The sequence below is a fragment of the Rhinolophus sinicus genome, chromosome 12 (genome assembly GCF_057876585.1).
Source record: "Rhinolophus sinicus isolate RSI-liver-muscle chromosome 12, RSI-T2T, whole genome shotgun sequence".
Lineage (NCBI taxonomy): Eukaryota > Metazoa > Chordata > Mammalia > Chiroptera > Rhinolophidae > Rhinolophus > Rhinolophus sinicus.
In genome coordinates this window covers 20562279-20582337 of record NC_142512.1, presented here as the reverse complement: position 1 = coordinate 20582337, position 20059 = coordinate 20562279, and the positions used below count along the sequence as shown (strand labels likewise).

General features: G+C 41.3%; 1 protein-coding gene across 4 annotated transcripts in view; it reads right to left on the bottom strand.

Annotated features, from left to right (window-relative positions):
* The window catches only part of SSH2 (slingshot protein phosphatase 2), a 226641-nt gene that overhangs the window by 10876 nt on the left and 195706 nt on the right, over positions 1-20059 (bottom strand). For all 4 annotated transcript variants that reach the window (XM_019739497.3, XM_074320331.2, XM_019739499.3 and 1 more), the window contains 3 exons: positions 14496-14542; positions 10777-10923; positions 7213-7413 (listed from right to left, as the gene is read on the bottom strand). In XM_019739497.3, coding sequence (XP_019595056.3) covers positions 7213-7413; positions 10777-10923; positions 14496-14542 — 395 coding nt within the window. The remainder of the gene's footprint in view (positions 1-7212; positions 7414-10776; positions 10924-14495; positions 14543-20059) is intronic.

The following is a 20059-nucleotide window of genomic DNA, read 5'->3' as shown; positions in this document are numbered from 1 at the left end:
CGCAATTGGGATGAAAGCTGATATAGGATTAACCACTGACGTGGAAGTGTGTAGAGGGTGGTACTTGTTCTTGAATTAGAAAGCAAACGTGAGGCTAGTAAACATGGAGGAAAAGGTTGGTAACAGAACAGAAGAAGAGCATGAAGTAGAGGTCCCTTTCAGAAGGATCTGTGGATAAAAACCATTGAGCTAAGGTGACACCTGGAAAAGCAGGTAGGCCAAAGGAAGACCACACACACGCACACACCCAGCCCCCACCCCCATCCGCCCTTCGGTTTATTTTATGGAGGGAAGGAAGGTCTGATGTGAGGATGAGGTTTCATTTCAAACCACACTCTCGAACAAGGAAGCACAGTTCCCAAAGCCCCAGCCAAAACGAGAAAGGTGGCTTTGTGGGTGGTCACGATCACCTGCCCAGGGAATAGGTCACTAAATGGTTTATGGGGTATGGTTTCCATGACTTACAAGCTGATGAAGAGTGACCTAACTGCAGGGCAGAATGGGAAACAGCCCAAAACAACTTACCCCGGGCTCAGGGCCACGCCTGCCTCAGAGGCCTGTAAATCTCTGCTGAGTCACGCGCCTGCACTAATGTGAACCCGTTTGTTCTCAGCTCTGCACCTGCTCTCAGCTCCCCCTGCCTGTCTGCTGCTTGGGTGGGGCTCTCTCTGACTCAGACCTGCACAGCAAAAGGATGCTTTTCTGGGGAGGGAGCAGCTCTATCTGTTTATGAAGACACGCTATAACCGATCAGTTGGGTGTAAGGTAGGGTTTTCACTCTTTCCAAGCTGCAAGAACGCCAGCCACCCCTAGGAGGAGACAACATATCACACATCCCAAACGCGTGAGTGGCTGTGAGGAGGGGCAAGCTGACTGACTGGTTGCATAGGGGAGGCCTAAACTGTACATTCTGACCAAACAGTGCCCACGTGCTTCCCTTGAAAGTTTCTTCTTTTATATCTAGACACCCTTGTTTCTTGACCTAAATATGACTGTGTTCTCCAATTTCTATCCCTCAGCCATCATGAAGACGTTCAAACCTATACCAAGTCCTCTCAGCCACCATGGCAGGACAATTCCTCTCATGCAAATGACTGGGGAGACATCTCGGGGAGCAGCTGTTCTCGTCCTTCTAATAATATAAAATCAGTCAACAGGCAAATGGGATGTTTCCATGAGTCTAAGAACATTCTGAAGTATGACTTTTAAAACTGCCTGTAAATCACTAACCCATCAGTGGGGAATGAGAAACGGAAGTTATGCTAATAGACACAAACAGTACATGTTTCAGAGGAAGTGGCTGACATCACAGCTGCTTTGCCCAGCAGGGATTTCCTTCTCTTCCTGGAGGAGATAATCATCAGAAAATATTGGGTCAGGGCTCTGGAATTAAACTGACACCAACTTATAAAGGAGAAAGAAATACCCCAATCTGAAGATAGGTGCGACTCTGCCCCCTTTCTCATTTTTGCAATAGGACCTGCAGGGAACGTGGTAGGCAGCTCTCCTACCTGGTACAAGATATTCGTTACCATGGTTTCCCACACGGCCCTTCCTGACCCCTCCCCTTCTCCCCCCCTCAGGGGTTAGTAACCTCTGTCCTGAATTTTGCGCTGATCACTCATTCTCTTTCTTTTCTTTACAGAGTCATCACATTGTTTTGTTCTTAACAAGACACTGCTCAGTTTTGCATGTTTTGAACTTTATATAAATGAAATCACACTGTATATATTCTACAAGGTGGGTCATAGGGCATGTAAGAATCACCGGTAACACCAAACTCTTTTTCAGTGAAGCTTTTTCCCAAGCCAGTTTATTCTAATGCTCCATTACTGGTAGGGATAGATGTAAGACATTAGATTATATTTATTATTTTAAACTCAGCTGACTCCCCCTCCCCAACCTATTCTAGGTAGGCAGCAAGTAAACAAGTTGCCAAAGAGAACTTCAGAGTTGGTTTGTGGCCCGAATGACGCAACCAAGTCTCAGGTTCTTTCCCCCTCGAGTAGGCTCTGACCTGAATTTGGATTCACATAAACACACTGACACACATGAGCTGATTGGGTCATTCTGGGTAATACTTTGGCCTTTTACTTAGTAAATGAACAAGAAGGAAATCTAAATGACAGGATACACATGATAGCCCATTCTCTTGCCTCCACTTGCTTGAGTTTCTGCTATATGTTTGAAAAAGTTGTACTGAGAAAGACTGCAAAAAAAAAATACAGTAACTGTTATAGTAAAATCAGGCTTCTTAGGGCATTATGGTTACTTCTTAGGGCATGAGGCAGCCTGTAGAAAGGAGAAAGAGGAAGAGAAAAAGCTTCAGTAGAGCATTTTCTGTGTGCTGTGCTTTCAGATTATTTCTCTGAAAAGCTATTAAGAAATCCTTTAAACTCCGATTGTGATTGGCTGTCACCTGCCCAGGAATCTACGCCTTCTCCTGCTGGTTGACCGCTGTGCACCAACTAACCAGACTTCAGTGAGGTCTCCACCAGCAAAGCCAGGTAAGACCACTCTGCCTCCTCTGGCCCTGGGGACAGGGGTGTTCAGAGAATCAAAGCTGACATCTATGAGGACATGTGGCACAAACTCTCCCTGGCCACCACACAGTTTTTCTTACTTGCTTTATACACTGGAACCTAATACCACAGACACATGGTCAGCTTGCAAAAGCCTGAAACCTGAACTTGTCTAATGGAACATAAATCTGCCAGGTACCTGCCCGATCACAGGGCAGAATAACAGACAGGGCCGCTGGCAGTGTAATGGAGGGTTTCAAAACACACACATGCACGAGGGCGCGCGCACACACACACACACACACACACCCTCCCTCCTGCCTCACTCCCCTCCCCCAGCTATAAAAACAGAAAAAATAAAATTAGATATGAACAATATCAGTGGCTTTATGATACCCTCCCTTTAAGGTCTAAGGGAGAATATTAAATATTAGCTGCCCCCAGGCTCTTAAAGACACACTGAAAGATGCAAATAGTCCCCAGAGGGGCTATCGCTACTTGGCCCACACCCACTCATTCTGATTAAGGGACTGTAAGCAATTCATAAATCACTACAGGGACGTGGTATCACTTTGCTAAACTTCTCTTCTACCAAGAGGTCAACGTACCAAGCTAATAGCGTCAAACAGAGTGTTGCCACCTCCGGGTAAGCATCCAGTGGCAACCTGGACAACCAGGGGCTAGAGAATGCCAGGATCTGGGCTCTATCTCTTTGGGAAAACCACATACTTCCTGGGAGAAGATATGAAACACAAGAGCTAAGCACTGGGACAGGAAATGGAATCGCTTTGCAAACAGAAGGAGTGGGATTTTTCTAAGGACTTTCCTCTCTTGGTTACCTAAGCTGCAAAGCTCGACAGAGCTTCAGTCAGTCACAGGAGTCTGGGGCTTCTTCTCTGCTCTTCTAAGCTGCACACCCTAGAGCAACATTCTAGCAGCACTCAAGAGTCTGCTGGGCCCCAGGCACTTGCAGGTGGTTGGCCGGTTAGCTTACAAGTGCTGTTTCTTGACAACACACCACAGACTGCAGACACCCCAATGGCTGCATACCCAGCAGGCACTCCCACTCTTTCTCCTCACCGGCAGAGGCCTGGTTTGGTTGGGGTGTTTACCGTCCCATGGGTTCAGGGAATGTGGCACTTCCCTAGCACCGGGGGGTAAATGTGAATTTGTTTTAGCCAGTTCAGGAAATTCTATTTTCCTAGCCAGTGCTTAGTTTTAGGCATATGACCCAGTCCTAGCCAATGAGTCTTGTGGGGGAAGTCTACTGGGGAGCTTCAGGGAAAGGTCTCCCCCTTATAATGGAAATGCCCCTTCATTCGGCCAGAAGCTGAGGAATTTACATGTAGACGCCTGGCAATGTGCAGACATCTGGTAGTCATGAAGAAACAAGTTCAAGGAACAAGCCATTATTAACCAAGGAAGGTAGAGCAGAAAGATGGAGAGTATCAAAGTCCCTGATTACAGCACCGAGCCATGACGGAGTCTGCTTCTGTGCTTCTGGTTACAAGTGATGTTCAATGGTCCATCTTTTGAAACTACATCTAGCTGGGTGTTAGGCCGGATATCTTGTTTGCAGACCCACTCTTCAGCTTTTTCACCCTGTTCTCTGCTCTTGAGGCTAATCTATGGACCACATCAATGGGCCCCCTTGTCTTCTGTTTTCTGTGGGGTTCGGCTAATGGGGCACCCCAGAAGGCAACCGGAGGGAGGACAGTGAAAATAGACCATTTACTCTCCTAGCTTCCTCCTTGCATGGTCATTTCAGGCAGGCTCTGTCCTAATTGAAGGTTACTGCTCCTCTCTGAAGGTGCCTTTCTCTCCAGAAGTCTCCTTCTAGGTTCTTGTAAGTGCTCCCCCCTTGTTGGGCCTAGGAGTGATTAACAAACAGCTCTAATGATACAAGTCCCGTATTCTCCTTCCATTCCACACCTTTGTAAATAGTCCCTTTATAAAGCCATCCTCGAATAATCCTGAGTATGCAGTTTATTGCTGCGATCCCAATGATAGAGGTATTCTATTACTTGCAGCTGAAAGCAGCCTAAGTGATACCCCCAGTACTGGATTCCAGTTCTTCAAATCTAGGAGACATCACAATACAGGAAATTCCAGGACCACTTCCGAGTCCAGTTTCTAATGGAGTTGGTGTGTCTGTGGGTGGCGGGAGGCAGTGGTTGGAGAAAGGAGGAGGAAATAAGTGGTATATACATGTATGAAGCAGAAAGAAAGAAATGGCACATGCGTATGTGTTTTCTGGAGGAGGGAGATGGGGAGCATCACATCTGCACAACCCTTAACAGTACGTGATGTACATTTGTACACATTTGTAATTATAACAACTCTGTGAGGTAGGTCTCTTGATTTTCATTTTATAAATGGGGTCAGGTGAGGATCAGAACTGTGCGGTAACTTCTCAGAGGTCCAGCAAGGGGTGAACCAGGAACGGAAACCAGACCTACGGACTCAAATTCTGTGGTTTTCTCATTCCCCAGGGTGTGCCCCTCCCTCCGTGAATCAAGCCCAGTAAGGCAGGATGAAACTGAAAGGAAAGAGGCAGGGTGATTTGTGGGTTTATGCTGCTCTTCTTATTCTCATCTAAGATTTTTCTGAAATTCCTTTAACATCTAAGAAAAACCACATATGCTAAAAAACCCAACCCAACAGCTTGCAGTAGCCTGGGATTCCAGAATAAACACTGAAATTGGCAGGACACATCGTATCCTTCCTCTCAGTGGGTCACGTGAGGACACTGCCTAACATCCGTCGTGTGTGTCTGGGAATATACAATATTTATGTCTCATCCAACCCTCACATGCTTCTTTCTTGTGCCAAAAATGACTGCAGTGTCCTACCTTCTGATTAATCTAAAAATGTCATCAAAATTTGGCCCCAAAGACCTATAAATTCTTCGTAAGTGAAGGAGACTTGCGTATCCTCCCAGCCTCTTAAGAGAACGGCTCGGATGAAATTATGCCAAGTACTGAGTAAACGGGAGGGGTTTTCTTAGTGGAAACCATAATGCTATGCTGTGGCCACATTTTCACAATACTTCGGGGGTGGGAGGGTGGTCCCTCTGCCTGGATAGGCTGGAAGGCTATGTAACATTTTGTTCAGGGGAAACACAGTCCAGATTCAAGAGTCAAGAACAAGTCATGAGACTCACTGGAGTCAAACTCTGGCACCAGCCCCACTGCTTCTAGGCAGCTGTGCCTTCACCCTAACAAAACCACCCAGAACCTGCCTACAAGAAAAACACAGCAACACCTACTGTAGCACTCTACAAAACTCCACTATGTGGCCTCTAAGGAAACTGATCCTTAAATCCTGAATCTTTTTCCTGAGAGCAGCTGAAGGTGGCTTTTATCACCAAAAGGGTAATAAATAGTGCAATTAATCATTTTATAACCCATGACCAAACTATTGTTTGAAACAGCTAGTTCTTATTGATACAGGAAGGTGTTCAAGACCTAGCCGTGGGTAGACAGAGACAAACACTGTATGGAGTCACTTATACGTAAACTCTAAAAAAGCTGAATTCACAGAAACAGAGAGTAGAGCGCTGGGTACCAGAGGCGGGGGTTGGGTAAAATAAGGAGGTACTGGTCACAGGGCACACACTTCCAGTTATAAGATTAACAAGTTCTGGGTAATTATGGTACAGCATGGTAATTATGGATAATAATACTGAATCATATACTTGAATATTGCTAAAAGAGTAGATGTTAAATATTCTCACCACAAAAAATGTGTGAAGGGATGAAGGTGTTACCTAATGCGACGATGGCGATCAGTTTGTAATATATAAATCAAATCAACACACTGCACACCTTAAACTTACGCAATGCTATATGTCAATTGTAGCTCAATAAAGTTGGGGGGAAAAGGAACAGTGATGGTTAAGTGCAGTGTAAGTGCCCAATAAACACTGCTACAGTTAAAACAAAAAAAGACCTAATGCTGGGTGAAGAGGTAGGCTGAAGGGCAGTTTTTATGAAAAAATAGCCGTCAATATATGTGATAAGAGTAAGACCTCGAGAAATAGGTTAAGATAACGTCCACCATTCTCTGTGGGTATTGAGTTTATAAAGGACTTTTTTCCCTTTGTAATTTTTTGCATTTTTACAAAGCATATCTATAAAATTGTATTAAAAGATTTAAAAGAAAATGAGAGCTATTTCACACCTCAAATGAGTTATATGTATCCCATTTCTGCTGATTCGTTACATGACCAAAATTACTGGAGAGGGCTCAGTGAAACCAAGCACTGAAAAAAAAAAGTTCAAAGCAGCAGCAGGTACTTTTTTTTTTTTTTTTTAAACAAATGGGCCAAAAAATTTCTAAGAATTTCAGCTACGCCTACAATTACCTTGGGAGTAATCAGTATCCATTTTGACAAGGCAGCTGCATCTGGCATTAGCAGATGTTGAGAAGAGTTTATTAAAATCTGTATCTAGTTGAGAACCCAAATAAGGGAATAATATTTTCCACCCTTTAGTTTAAATGTCTTTAGTTTTTATTAAATCCTAATCTTCTATGCTAATTTTAAATGTTGTACTTAATTTTTAAAAAACTGGATAGCTTTCAATTTGCAAAACATCTGACACATCCAAGTTAGGCTGAGAACTAACAGCAGAGAAGGACATTTCACCTTGCCCGAGGGAACAGCGGAGAAAGTCACTTAAAGACTCACCTTGCCAGCAAGATCCCCTGGTACTCTTCCAGTTGTCTCATGAAGCTGGGGTTGGGCTTGGTCACAGTTCGTCTTTCCTTCACGTAGTCATAGGCTCGGTCTAGATTCCAGCCATATTCCTTCATTGCGTAGGCAATCACAGTAGAGGCCGAGCGACTAACTCCCATTTTGCAGTGCACAAGGCACTTAGATCCGTGTTTCCTGGTTTGGGAGTTGGAGGTAAGGAGCACACAACACAATAGTGGGTAGACTTTAAAAGCTGGGTTCTAAATGTTTCCAGGTCTCCTGTCCTGCCCTTCCATTGTTTTGCTATGCAATCCAGCCCACCTTCCCGCACTTGTATCCATCTAGAATTGAATGTGTGGGGAGGGCAGGCAATTCAGACAATATTCAATGTTAACATTAAGCCTCTTTAATTCATTCAGCAAACGCTCACCAGGCAATTTACCATGTGTAAAACAATGCGCAAAGTACTGCAAGGCACAGATAAGTAACAGTTCGCCCTAGAGAGTAGGACTCAGTGGGAGAAGCAGACAATTAGACATCAAAATGGTAAATGCAATCCAGCTGGTCACAGATTGTCAGGAGAGAATTTTCATTTTTGAGACTGGACCCCATTTTGTGTGTGGTTAGAGCCAGGCCTTTCATAGCCCCAAGGGCGCGATTCATGGCTGGCACGCTCTTGAGTTACAGGTGTGGCAGTGATTCATCTAATTTATCCAAATGTTCTGAATTGATTCCAGTTCAAGTTCCAGTAAGGGTTCTGTCCCTGGAGGAAAGCACACACCAGATGAAACCAACCCTCCTCTTTCCTCAGATGTAGCCCTGGATATTACTTTTCACAACACCACCACCCGTGCTGTGTCTAGGGACCGGCTGTAGAGCTGGACGGGACCAGGTATCACACCATGTGGCTTCCTCAGTGAGGAGGGTGGAATGAGCAACAAATATTTTTAATGGGGTGGAAGAACAAGAAAACAAGGTTACCACAAAGTGATTCTAAAAAACAAAACAAAATGCCTCAATCTTAACACGCCAGAGGATATTACCTGGGGTGTGAGCATCACTCAGCTGTGCTAATTGGCTAATAACCCAGAATCTGGCACAGAATAAGCCTCTAAATACAAGCCTTCTAATAAATGTATGAAAAAACTTCTGGACCTGATAATTAGGTCTGTCAGCTGTAAATAGGAACATTTTAAAATCTGGACCAAAAAATGGTTACTCATATCAGTGGTGTACATAGGCTGGAATTCTTCCCACGTGGCTATTCCAATAAGTTAAAAAAAATCCACATGTCAGCCTAACGGGAAATCTATTCATTCACTCGCTCACTGTATCACCATAGACAAGCTTCCTTCCAAAAACTTATTATCCCTTTGCCAGAGACAGAAACACATGAAAGAGTTAAGTACCAGTACAAGGAGGCATGAGTTTAAGTGCCAAAAAGAGTGAGCCAGATAAGCTACAGGAATGCAGAGAATGGTCTGGAACAAGTGAAACAGTCTCAAAGGAAGGTAAGATTAACCTCCAACCTGTCAATTAGATGCTACACTTTGGTGTTGTAAAGTTGGTGTTTTGTGTGTCTCTGTGTGCGTAGATTATCCCAAATGACTAGGAAACACTTGTTTTGTTTATGGCACCACAGGGTTTTCATTTATCCTACAGCTGGGAAGCCAATGCCCAGTGACCCAGGTGGAGTTCAGACGCGGGCTCTATATGCCCCTATCAAGCTCTGACAACATTAATGCATTTAATTTCAGGTCTATGCCTGCAAGCATGGAAAGTGCTCAATCTTGGACAATCCTAAGAAAATACAATTATGAAATCCACTCCCATGAAAACATTCCATCATTTTGAATTGGGATTTTTCCGTGGATGGCTTCTAACTCACGTAATGAAGGATCTGAAGTCAGTTCTCACCTAACCCAATTTTACGAGCACCTTTCAGGTTTACACCCACCCTGCAACATGCCCCCGCCCTCCACGCTAGATTGTCCAGATTAAGCCTGGCATCACCCTAGGAATCCTAAACCCACCCATTTGTATATAGAATCTGGAATTCAGGGCCCTGATTTAGAGTGAAACACGTGAGCTGCCCAGGGTGCCATTTAAGGAGGCAGTCACTCTCACGTGCTGACCTGAGCGTGAGTGAGTGTCTGCTTACGTGTAATCTGGGTGCCTCATGTACCTCCCCTAATCCCAGCCCTGCTGAAATCAGCCTTACTGTTCATTGGGCCTGGGGGCGTCACCTTGGACTCTCGTCTCTTTAGCTGGGCCCCTGACAACTTGCCTAGTCTTTTCCAGTCGTCTTTCCTTAAGACCATTCCTATATCCGTGATGGACTCTGAAATGGGACGTGATCGTGGTTCTTCACCACTTATGACTTAATCTCTCCAGAACTCATCTCTACAGTTTGTCCACATCGAAGGATGACAATATATGCCTCTCCGGGTTTTGGAAAATATCACATGAGAGAATACATGTAAAGTACCTGGCACATAGTCAGCATTCTGTGAGTGGTATTTATTATCGGGAATAATTTAATAAAAAGCTTCAAGAATACAAAATGCTGTTTCTGAGAGAATGAGACCAAAGCTAGAGTATGGGAATTCAGGGTAACTAGAGGAAGAACTGCCTGATCGTGACGGTCCTTAAGAGAAGTATGGGATCATTCTTGAAGGAGGACTTTAAAAACAGAAGTGTTTCTCATCTGCTAGGGATGATTTGAATGTGGTCCCATCAGAAGGGGGAACTCATTTATGGTTCCTTCTATTGAAGGCAGAGAGGATTGGCAAAGTGATCCCCAGGGACTTAAAAAGAAAAAAGTCAGTGCTGACATATTAATATTAATTATACTCAACACTAAAATAATACCATTAAAGAGCTTTACTAAAAGGACCAATTAAATTTTAAAAAGAGACCAATTAATTTAAGGAAGACATCAATAGAAAGGTCAGAGAAAAATTTCACTATTTAGAGTACCATAAAAATAAAGTAAAAAAAAAAAAAAAAAAAGAGAAAAGATTTCCAAAGCTTGGCTACGTTTATCTCTTGTCTTCAGAGAGGAGGACCCAGTATTCCATCTACCTGGAATAATAATTTCTGTTATATAACTTCCAAACGTACCCACTGGCAAATTAAGCATTTCATTCAGAATTTCTTTTTCTCATTGCTATTTCTTTTGCTGCCACTTATGTTTATTTACTTTAACTTTTTCGCTCAGTGGAAATAGTCAACATGAGGTCATTTTCTTCCAGGGGCTTCATCTACTTAAAAGAAAAGTATTAAGCCGCTAGTTATCTTTTCCCTAGGATTAGGAAATCTCCGGGGGCCTCACAGTTTCGGGAACCCCCTCTTGTAAGAGAGCTGTACTTTCATTTTAATAAAAATCTTTGCTCCTCTAAGGAAAAAAAACCAAGAAAGAAATCTCAGGATTCTCTTGTTCTTTATTTCCTTTTTCCTCGAGTACCATCAGTAAGTTATCTACAGCCTTTAGGCCCCAGCCACGTGTGGTGCACAAGTAAGAGGGGTAAGAATACGTGTTCGGGACCCGTTACTCACTTTGCTTTAGAGATGAATTTGTACGTGTCATTCCAGTAAGCCAGGAGGTCCGTTGCTTCTTCGTCATACACCCGAATGTTATGGTACTCAAAGAGTCCTGGGAAGAAGTTATCTATCTCTCGAGTGACATTCAAAATATACCGCACCCTGTGAGGAAACCAACGGAGAATATGGGCTCTACTAAGGCTAAATTCAATTTCTAGCACCGTTTTCTTATTTAAAACTTGTTCACTCCCTAGGCTGAAATTAAATAGACAGAAGAAAGGTAAACAACTAAGAGGCTGTACTTACTTAGTACAGAAACTGTGTAACAGGATCCTGAGCATTCCTGGACACCAGGGAGATATGAGGAGAAAAGTTGTCTACCAAGTTCAACATCTAAACGCCACTTTTAGTTTATGTATAGTTACACAGTCTCATTTTTGATAGTCTTTTGAAAACAGGTCTCATATTTTAATCCAAAGAATCAACTTGAGGCCCATGATCTGAAAATTCCTCTTCACACAACTAAAATTTCTGACAACATAACTTATTCCTCGGAAATCATTTGTATTAAACCATGTACCTCAAGAAAAAAAAAGACAAACCAGAAAAGAAATATTTTCCTCCTCTCTTCCTAAATGCCCAATTGTCAGATTTTGCTCTATTACTCTCTCTAAACTACATGAAATGTAAATGAGGCCAGGACTGGGAGGGTCAGAAGAAAGTTGGATTTAAAACTCTTAACTCTCTAGGCTGCATTCCTGGCTGCTATGGCAGCAAATGTGTCTGAGAGTTCTCCCATACTTAGGGGCCTGTAGAAAAGGGTTTCTGTATCTTCTGCTCTCTCTCTCACTGTGCAATCTTAGTAAATGCTTGGGTTTAATTTGCCAAATGGATGATCTTTTCTCAATACTGTGGACTTACACATCACTGGAGTTTATTCCAACAACCCAACACAGACTCACTCATTTCTCTCTGAACCGCTTCCTTCTCAGTACCACACGTGGGGTTCTACAAACCCAATCTCTGAAGTCAGAGAAATGACTACAGAAAGGGAGCATCACTGCTAACCAATTCTCTGGTTAAGGTTAAGAAACTAAAATTTTTCTGGGACATGATTTGCATCTGTTTCAACTTAGCATTAAAGTCCATTACTAGAAAGGATTTTTTTTTTTCATTTTAATTTAAAAAATAAGCACATGCAACTGTGGGAAACAGTTTAGCAGTTCCCCAAAAGGTTAAACATAGAGTTACCATATGACCCAGCAATTTCTCTCCTAGGTAGAAACCCAAGACAAAGGAAAATATAAGTCTACCAAAAACTTGTACATGAATGGTTATAGTAGTATTACTAATAGCCGAAAAGTGGAAACACCTAAATTTCCATCAACAGATGAATGGATAAACAAAATACGGTGTATTATGGAATATTATTTGGCAATAAAAAAGGAACAAAGTACTATTAGTACATCTACATTAATAAACCTGGAAAACATAATGTTAAGTGAAAAAAAAGCATTCTTAAAAAAGCACATATTGTATGATTCCATTTAAATGAAATTTCCAGAAGAGGCAAATCTATAGAGACAAAAAGTGTGTTAGTTTCTAGGGCGTACAGGGAAGAAGTGAAATGTGGGTGACTGCTAAAGGGTACAGACCTTCTTTTTATGTGCTGAAAATGTTTCAAATTGCTTGTTGTACAACTGTGAATACATTAAAAACTACTGAAGTGTACATTTTAAATGGGTAAACTGTATAGTATGTGAATTATATCTCAATAAAACTATCAAGGAAAAAAAGGCAAGCACACTTCCCTAGGCGGCCACTACCAAATGGAATTGGCCTCCTTCAAACTTCTTGGCCATCTCTATATGCAGTGGCACTTCACTTGGGGTCTAAAGTCAGTAGGCTGGCTGAAAATGGCCTTAATGTCAAAATCACATTAGAAAATCCCTTAAATCACACACAGGGGTCAGTATTCATGTTTTTGTGTATGGATCTCTGAACTGTAATTCTTCACCCACACAAGGTTAAGAACCAGTAAATTTAAGAAACAAGGAGATGTCTGACTATCCAACCATACTGTCTTATGTATCTGTGTTTTATAATTTAGCCTTATAAATAGGAAATGACACGAATAGTTCTCATCTCCAGCTGGAGTTGTAAGTCAAATGCCAGAGCATATTCTAAAGTCAAAGAGTGTGTATGAGTGATGTGATACCAATGCATCTGGCAAACACTGCTATAGCAAATCTCAGATTTCATATTAAACACGGTATCTAGGCTAGGTGGCAGTTTTCGGCAAGTCAGGATGTCGATTTTTCTATCATTCCTTCAGCTTTACTGAGCACCCACTAGGTATAAAGTTCTGAGCTAGGTAGATGTGTGTTTTACACAAAACTAAGATATAGTCTCTGCTTTCAAGAACGCTAGACTTAATCCATATCAAGTTAAACTTTCCAAATTCTATTTATTTTCATATCTTAAATTAAGTAACCAGATTTCCCTCCTGGAACACTTTTAAATAATCATTTGGCTCCAATCCTGCTCCCAAGTTGATTTTAGCAATTATGAGATACCTTTCTTCTGGGAGAAAAGTCGGGAGTACGTGTCTAATCATGTTCAAGATAGCCAGAAGGCTGACTTGTAGCTGAGAAAACAGGCAGCCAGCAAACTAGCCAGGCAGCCATCACTATCTCTGAGGCTCAGTAGGTTTGATTTCTATCCACAATGAAGAGTTAGCAAGGCCAATTTCCAGACATGACTTTCTCTTGTCTTTTTGGAATGGTCTGACATCCTAAGGCCAAATTCAATGAAAAATTCAGGCAATAGCTAAGAAGTAAAAAGGGAAGAATGGCAGCTTTTTGCTTGCTGAATGTTCAGTATGGTCTCTAATGGCTACAATAAAACTCAATAACCATGCTGCTCAGAAGCACATTTCTTAATACAAGGTAGGTCTTGCTCAATTCAGAAGCTTGTTCATTTTATATTTATAACTTACTTAGTCTTTAAGAACTTTACTATAAAAGGACAGGGACTGAGTCTCATTTGTCTTTGGATCCCTAGCACCTAGCACTGTGCTTGGCCCAGAGAAGATGCTCAATAAATGGTGAACAGCTATGAATCCAACATACGCAGAACTGTGTACGCTTACATCAAAATAGGAACCAAAGGCAAAATTATGGAAACAGTAAAAAGATCAGTGGTTGCCGTGGTTGGGGGTGGAAGGACAAATGGGTGGAGTCTAGAGGACTTTCAGGGCAGTGAAAATACTCTGTGATACCATAACGATGGATACATTATACATTTGGCCAAAGCCATGGAATGTATACACCAAGAGTGAACTATGAGTTATGAACTTTGGATAATTATGATGTGGGCAGATGTTGATAATGGGGGAGGCTATTCTTGGGGGGGGGGTTTGGCAGATCTCTGTGCCTTCCCCTCAATTGTGCCATGAATCCTTAAACTGCTCATAAAAAAAAAAAAGGGAACCAATAACCGCATTTGTTTTTTAAACAGCAGGAAAAGGCTTGCATATGTGATTCTGAAAGACTTTCCACTGAAATAGTTGATCTTTCTTGCTGGGGAGGATGAAACAGTGGGAGAATAGCGGTTTTAGTTTTTATGAGATTATACCTGATTAGAATCAACAGGAAGTAACTCTTAAGCTTAAAGTTACTCTTAACACCTCTTTGACTGAAAAGGGTGAAGATAAAGCAGTGATGCTTGCTTACCCTCGGTTCTGTAAATCCTCTAAGTTCGAGGCATTCCATTCTGAGCCCTGTGGAACCAAAAAGACAAGGTTACGGAGTATCAGCAAATGAACCAAATAAAATAGTTGAACAGGAATCCTGTGAGAGAAGAAGCACGTTTCTAAAAAGAAGGCCAGTATTATCTACTGAGTTTCCTCTCTATGTGCCAGGTACTTTCTATATTATCACACTTAGTTTTCACAAATGATAAAGTTATCTTCATTTTTATAGATAAGAAAACCAATCCTGAAAGAATTCAAATAATTTTTGCTCAAGATCACATTGCTGGAAAGGTTGATTCTGACCATCCTCCAATCTAAGTTAAATATCGTCTATTATTCTTGTTTATGGTACTCTGATTTTTTTCAATAGCATGTATCACAATTTTTACTGGTATATTTTTTATATGTTTATTTACTAACTCTCTCCTCCACTATAATTTAAGCTTCTTTTGTTCCCTGCAAAAACCCCTGTATACTGCCTGGCACCTGGCAGGTATTCAATAAACATTTGTTGAATGAGCAAAGTGGAATTATAATGAATTAAACCTAGATTTCACTCTAAAGCCCACATTCTTTGTAGTGCATTATGCTATGTAGTGCATGTAAGGAGTTGGGGGCAGGGGTAGTGTGCATGTGCGTGACTGCACACGCGTGTGGAGGGTGAGAGAGTGAAATAGCAGCTTCTGTCAAACTAATGAGGGAAACATGATATGCAAAATTTAAAAGGCGGTTCTATAGATTATCAGGAAGATACATCAGTTTTTAATACTTTGACACATTTGCTTTCTCTCCCCTCTTCCCTTTCTCTTTCAATATATATCTACTTTATTCCCTGACCCATCTGAAAGCAATTTGAGTATCATGATACTTTGATCATGTATCGTTTAAGAACAAAAAATTCTCCTACATAATCCCATTTTTACATCCAAGAAAGATAACACCAATAAAATAACAATCTAATACATCATCCATATATGATTTTCAAAAATTGTTCTCCAAATGTACTTCATACGCACTCACTCAAGGATCATACTTCGCATGTAGTTGCTATGTCTCTACCTCCTTTAATCTAGAATGGTCTATCCTTGCCTTCATTTTTGTCTTTCATGATATTGACATTTTATAGACTATAGGTCTGTAATCTTAGAACTCCCTACAATCTGAATTTGTCTGAGTGCTTTCTGATGACTAGATTCAGTTCCAACATTCTTGGCAAGAATATTACAAGGGTGATATGTACTTCCTATTGCATCAAATCATGAGGTACATAACGTCAGTTACTCCCATTATTGGTCACGCAGACTTTGAATTCTTGGTAGGTACCGTTGTATCTGCCATATCCTTCTGTCATAAAGGTTCCGTTACAAATAACTACAATCTTTAGGCATTAGTAATCTTTGAAGCCACATGAACACCGTTTCACAATAATTTCTTACCCTATGGCTTCAAGATTAATTGCTGATCTTGCCCAAATCAATTATTTTACGGGAGTTTACAAAATGATTTTCTAATTCCATCATTCCTTCTGCATGTTAGCTGGCCTTTTTCTGTAAAACAGAGCTTCATCTAATCAATCTTTCCAACCTTTGAGTGTCATTATGGACTTCTTTTTGTATTTAGTATGTTGTAATCCATTACCATCACCTCTGTATATTTTTTGGACACTCAAATGGTCCTGAATTTGGCCTGTGGGAATCTCTTCAGGCAGGAGCCTTTCGCTATGACCCCATTAGTCTTTAATAATTCCTTACTTTCTGGTACAAAAAAATCATTCCCGATTCACTTTGTGAGTGAAATTCCCAATTTCCCCAAGGAGTCCTGGCTTCTTTTGGGGAAGAATGGTATTTTCTAATCACGATCTGGGCATTAAGTATGCTCGTAACTACTGGGTGTCACTGCTTCTAAGACTTTTCAGTGGACAGATCTAGGAAATAGTTCCAAAAAATATTGAGTTTATACTGGTACCTCCTATTCAAATTCAACATTGCAAGGTCATCCTCTCTTTCTTGCCGCTCCCCCATCACATATATCTCCCTATTTCACAGTGAGAACCTTGGTTCCCAACAACTCATTTGCTCTATTTACAAAATACTTTCAACAGTATTACACCAATACTACAACCAATAACAAACCTGTTAGTTAAGTTCAAATTTTCCTTGCAGTTCCTTTTATCCTTATTGTACCCCACTAAGGGGGTACAAAGAATTATGCATAAAAGCTATCAGAATTGATTTCTGTGAGGTTATCAATTTGATACACATTTGGGTTCATTGATCCTGTTTATACTCAATTTTAGGGTGTGCTTTCCCCTTTCATTTTTATTTGAGTTTTTGAATATGCTAAACTTTTACATAGCTGAACATCAAGTTTATTTAGAAGTAAACTTGAAGTCTTACTCCCAACCCTATTTCTTCAATCCCCATGAGTTACCATGTTCATTAGTTTCTGGCTTATTCTACCTCTGTTCTATTTTGAAAAAAATATAAGCAAATATATATACTCATTACCACGTCTTACTTATACAAAAATAGTATGTATACCACATATACTTTTTTTTACTCTTCACTTTAAAATATGTAAGCCACTCTATATTACAGTTCAGAGAGATCTTCCTTATTCTTTCTTACATTTGCATAGTACTTCATTGCGTAGTGACAATAGTTTATTCAACAAGTCTCCTATGAATGATGTTTCATATTTGTGGAAGCAAGATTTCTGGGTCGAGGACAAACACTTAGTTTTGTTAGACATTGCTAAGTCCCCCTCCACAGAGTTTGAAACAATTCTGCATTCTCACTGGCCATGTATGAGATTGTTATTTCCCCCCCACAGCCTTGCCAACAAAATGTGTTTAAACTTTTGAAATCTTGCCAATCTGATAGGTGTGAAATGTTATCTCAGTGTAATTTCAATTTGCATTTTCACTTAAAAGTGAGCAATTTTTCAATGTTTCAGGTCCATTTTCTATCTCTGAGCTACCTGTTTGACAAGGCAAACATTTAAACATAAGCTTTTTACCTATTTCAGAATTATACGTTAAATGGAATTTCGCATTAGCAGACTCAGGTTCAAACCCCAACTCCCCTTCCCACGGTGAGGCACTGGGCAAACTGCTTAACTGTCTTCACTTTCCTTATCTATAAAATGGAACACTCCTTCCATCTTAGTCCTATATATCTACTGGGTACCTCCCCCTCAAATTACAGATATAAAGTTTCTCCCAATTCCTTTTGCCATGTGAGAATACAAAGAGAAGCCTGCAACCCGGAAGAGGGCCCTCACTCGACCATGCAGGTACCCTGATCTCAGACTTTCAGCCTCCAGAACTGTGAGAAATAAATTTCTGCTGTTTATAAGCCAACAAACAAACCCCGTTTCTCCCACATGCAACTCTCTCTGTAACAAGAGCTCTATTAACTTGATGCTACACATCCCTAGTAAAGGGACAAAAACCCATATGTAAAAACCCTCTCTTCTTCTGAATCCTCCTCCAGACACTGTCCTTTCACCCTCCCCTTCAGAGCCAAGATCCACAGGAATGTAACCTAATATTCACTTTCTCGGGTTCCTCACTTCCCATGTGTCTCAGCCCACAGCACTGGGGCTTCTGCCCTCATCACTCTTGCTAGGGTTACTAATGACTTCTTCTAATTGTCTAATCCACGGGTCCCCTTGTCTAATTGTCTAATCCATTGGCCTTTCATGAGTATCCATCTGATATGGTTCATCACTCCCTCCTTATGGAATTACATTACATGCCACAAATACCTAGCTTCATGCCTGGCGAAATAAAGAGGATCAATAAATGTTTGTTGAATGAATGAATGATCGAATGAGATAATAAAGCACTTTAAAAATTGTTAGGTGTTATGCAAGCACTGTCACCATATTACAAGTGATCTGTAATTTGGTCAGCGAACTGGGAGATCGCAAGGATCCTGTGCTGAAGTCCCAGCAAGTGATGGACAACTGACCTTTTCTCAGCTGACTTACTTTCATATTTTCTAAATATGGAAGGTTCTGAAGGCTCTGTGCTCAACCTTAGAAAACTAGCTCCCACACCAAAGAAAGACAACTACAAAGGACTTCAAGGAGACAGAAGCCGAGCAATAAAGGGTTGAGTGCCTAACCTGGAATCAGGGACATGGGACCGCCTAACTTCTTAATTTTAGAAATCTAAATCCTCTGAGGAACTGTCCAGGTGCATGGAAAGAACCCTGATGTGGTGGGAAAAGTCCTACTTGTCCACAGAAGATTCAAACTGACAAGTCTGAAATGATACACAGCCAGAAACAAAATAAATTACAAGCACTGGCCACTGACTCAGGGAAGTCCAATCGTGAGCTGGGCTGTGGTCGGGGATGCTTCCACTTCAACCAGAAAAAAAAGAACTGGAGTCCAAGTGGTGTAATTACTTTTCTGCCCTCAACACACATGCCATTCATATTAGTCCCGGGGGTCTTTCACAGACTCAATATCTATATATATATTTTCCCCTCTATGCTTCTTAGGCTTACAATGACACAATTTCATTGAGGTTTTTACTATGTCCTATGTCATTATGCAAAGCAGTCCTAATTTTCCTGAAATGTAAAATGAGATCTTGGGACCATAATATATTTTTAAGTTAAGTTTATTTACACCTTTCACTGTGGTTTCCCCATACTGCACCCTGGCCCAAAGACCCAAGTGACTGATTTCTTTTCAAATGTTCCAAGCAAAATAGGAGAACACATTTATGGCAAATGAGGAGTATACTAAGGGTTCTGTTAAGATCAACACAACTTGACATAATCTCCGAGGACTGGTGTCCCTGCCCATGTCGTCCTCATCACACCACACCTACGGCCTCCACGCACTGAGTCACGTCACCATGACAACAAGGCACAAGCTCTCTATTAACTTTATGCTACACCTCTCCAGCGGAGGCACAACAATCATGACGATGATGAAAATAGCCCATGTGATTACGGTCTCATCTATTCACAGATCCTCCATTTTTCTGTCCCTACTGTACAAATAACTACCAACCTGAGGCTTAATTTTTATTTGAAAAAATAAGCACTATTCTAAAAGGATTTGTAATGTCAAATCTTGAAAGAGATAACGCTCGGCAGTAAAAATTCGGACTAGGTTTTTTCCATGAACAAATTGGTTGGTTGTGTGTCTAATGCTTCCTGTGCTTCCCTTGTTTAAGAAAGCGGCCTGCCTGTGTGCAAAGGGTCTCTGTTCACATCTAGCTTTTTCTCAGCCAAATCGGACAGCCTCCAGGAGAGCTGTTGATACAGAGATTCAGTTGGGCAGAGGCGTCCAGCCCAGAGAAACAGTACACTCTTAGGGGTGTGGGGGAACTTCTTTTTCTGGAAATACCCTGGCTTCCAACCAATGAATCCTCTCTTCTTGCTGCAGATTTTCTCTGAACTATGCTCTACACTTTCTTTGTACCAGCTGGACACCTTTCCAAATAAACTGTGCAGCGCACTGCAGAGCTGAGCATTCTTCTAAAGGGAGGGGAGAAATCCTGCTGCCTCCCTTCACACAATC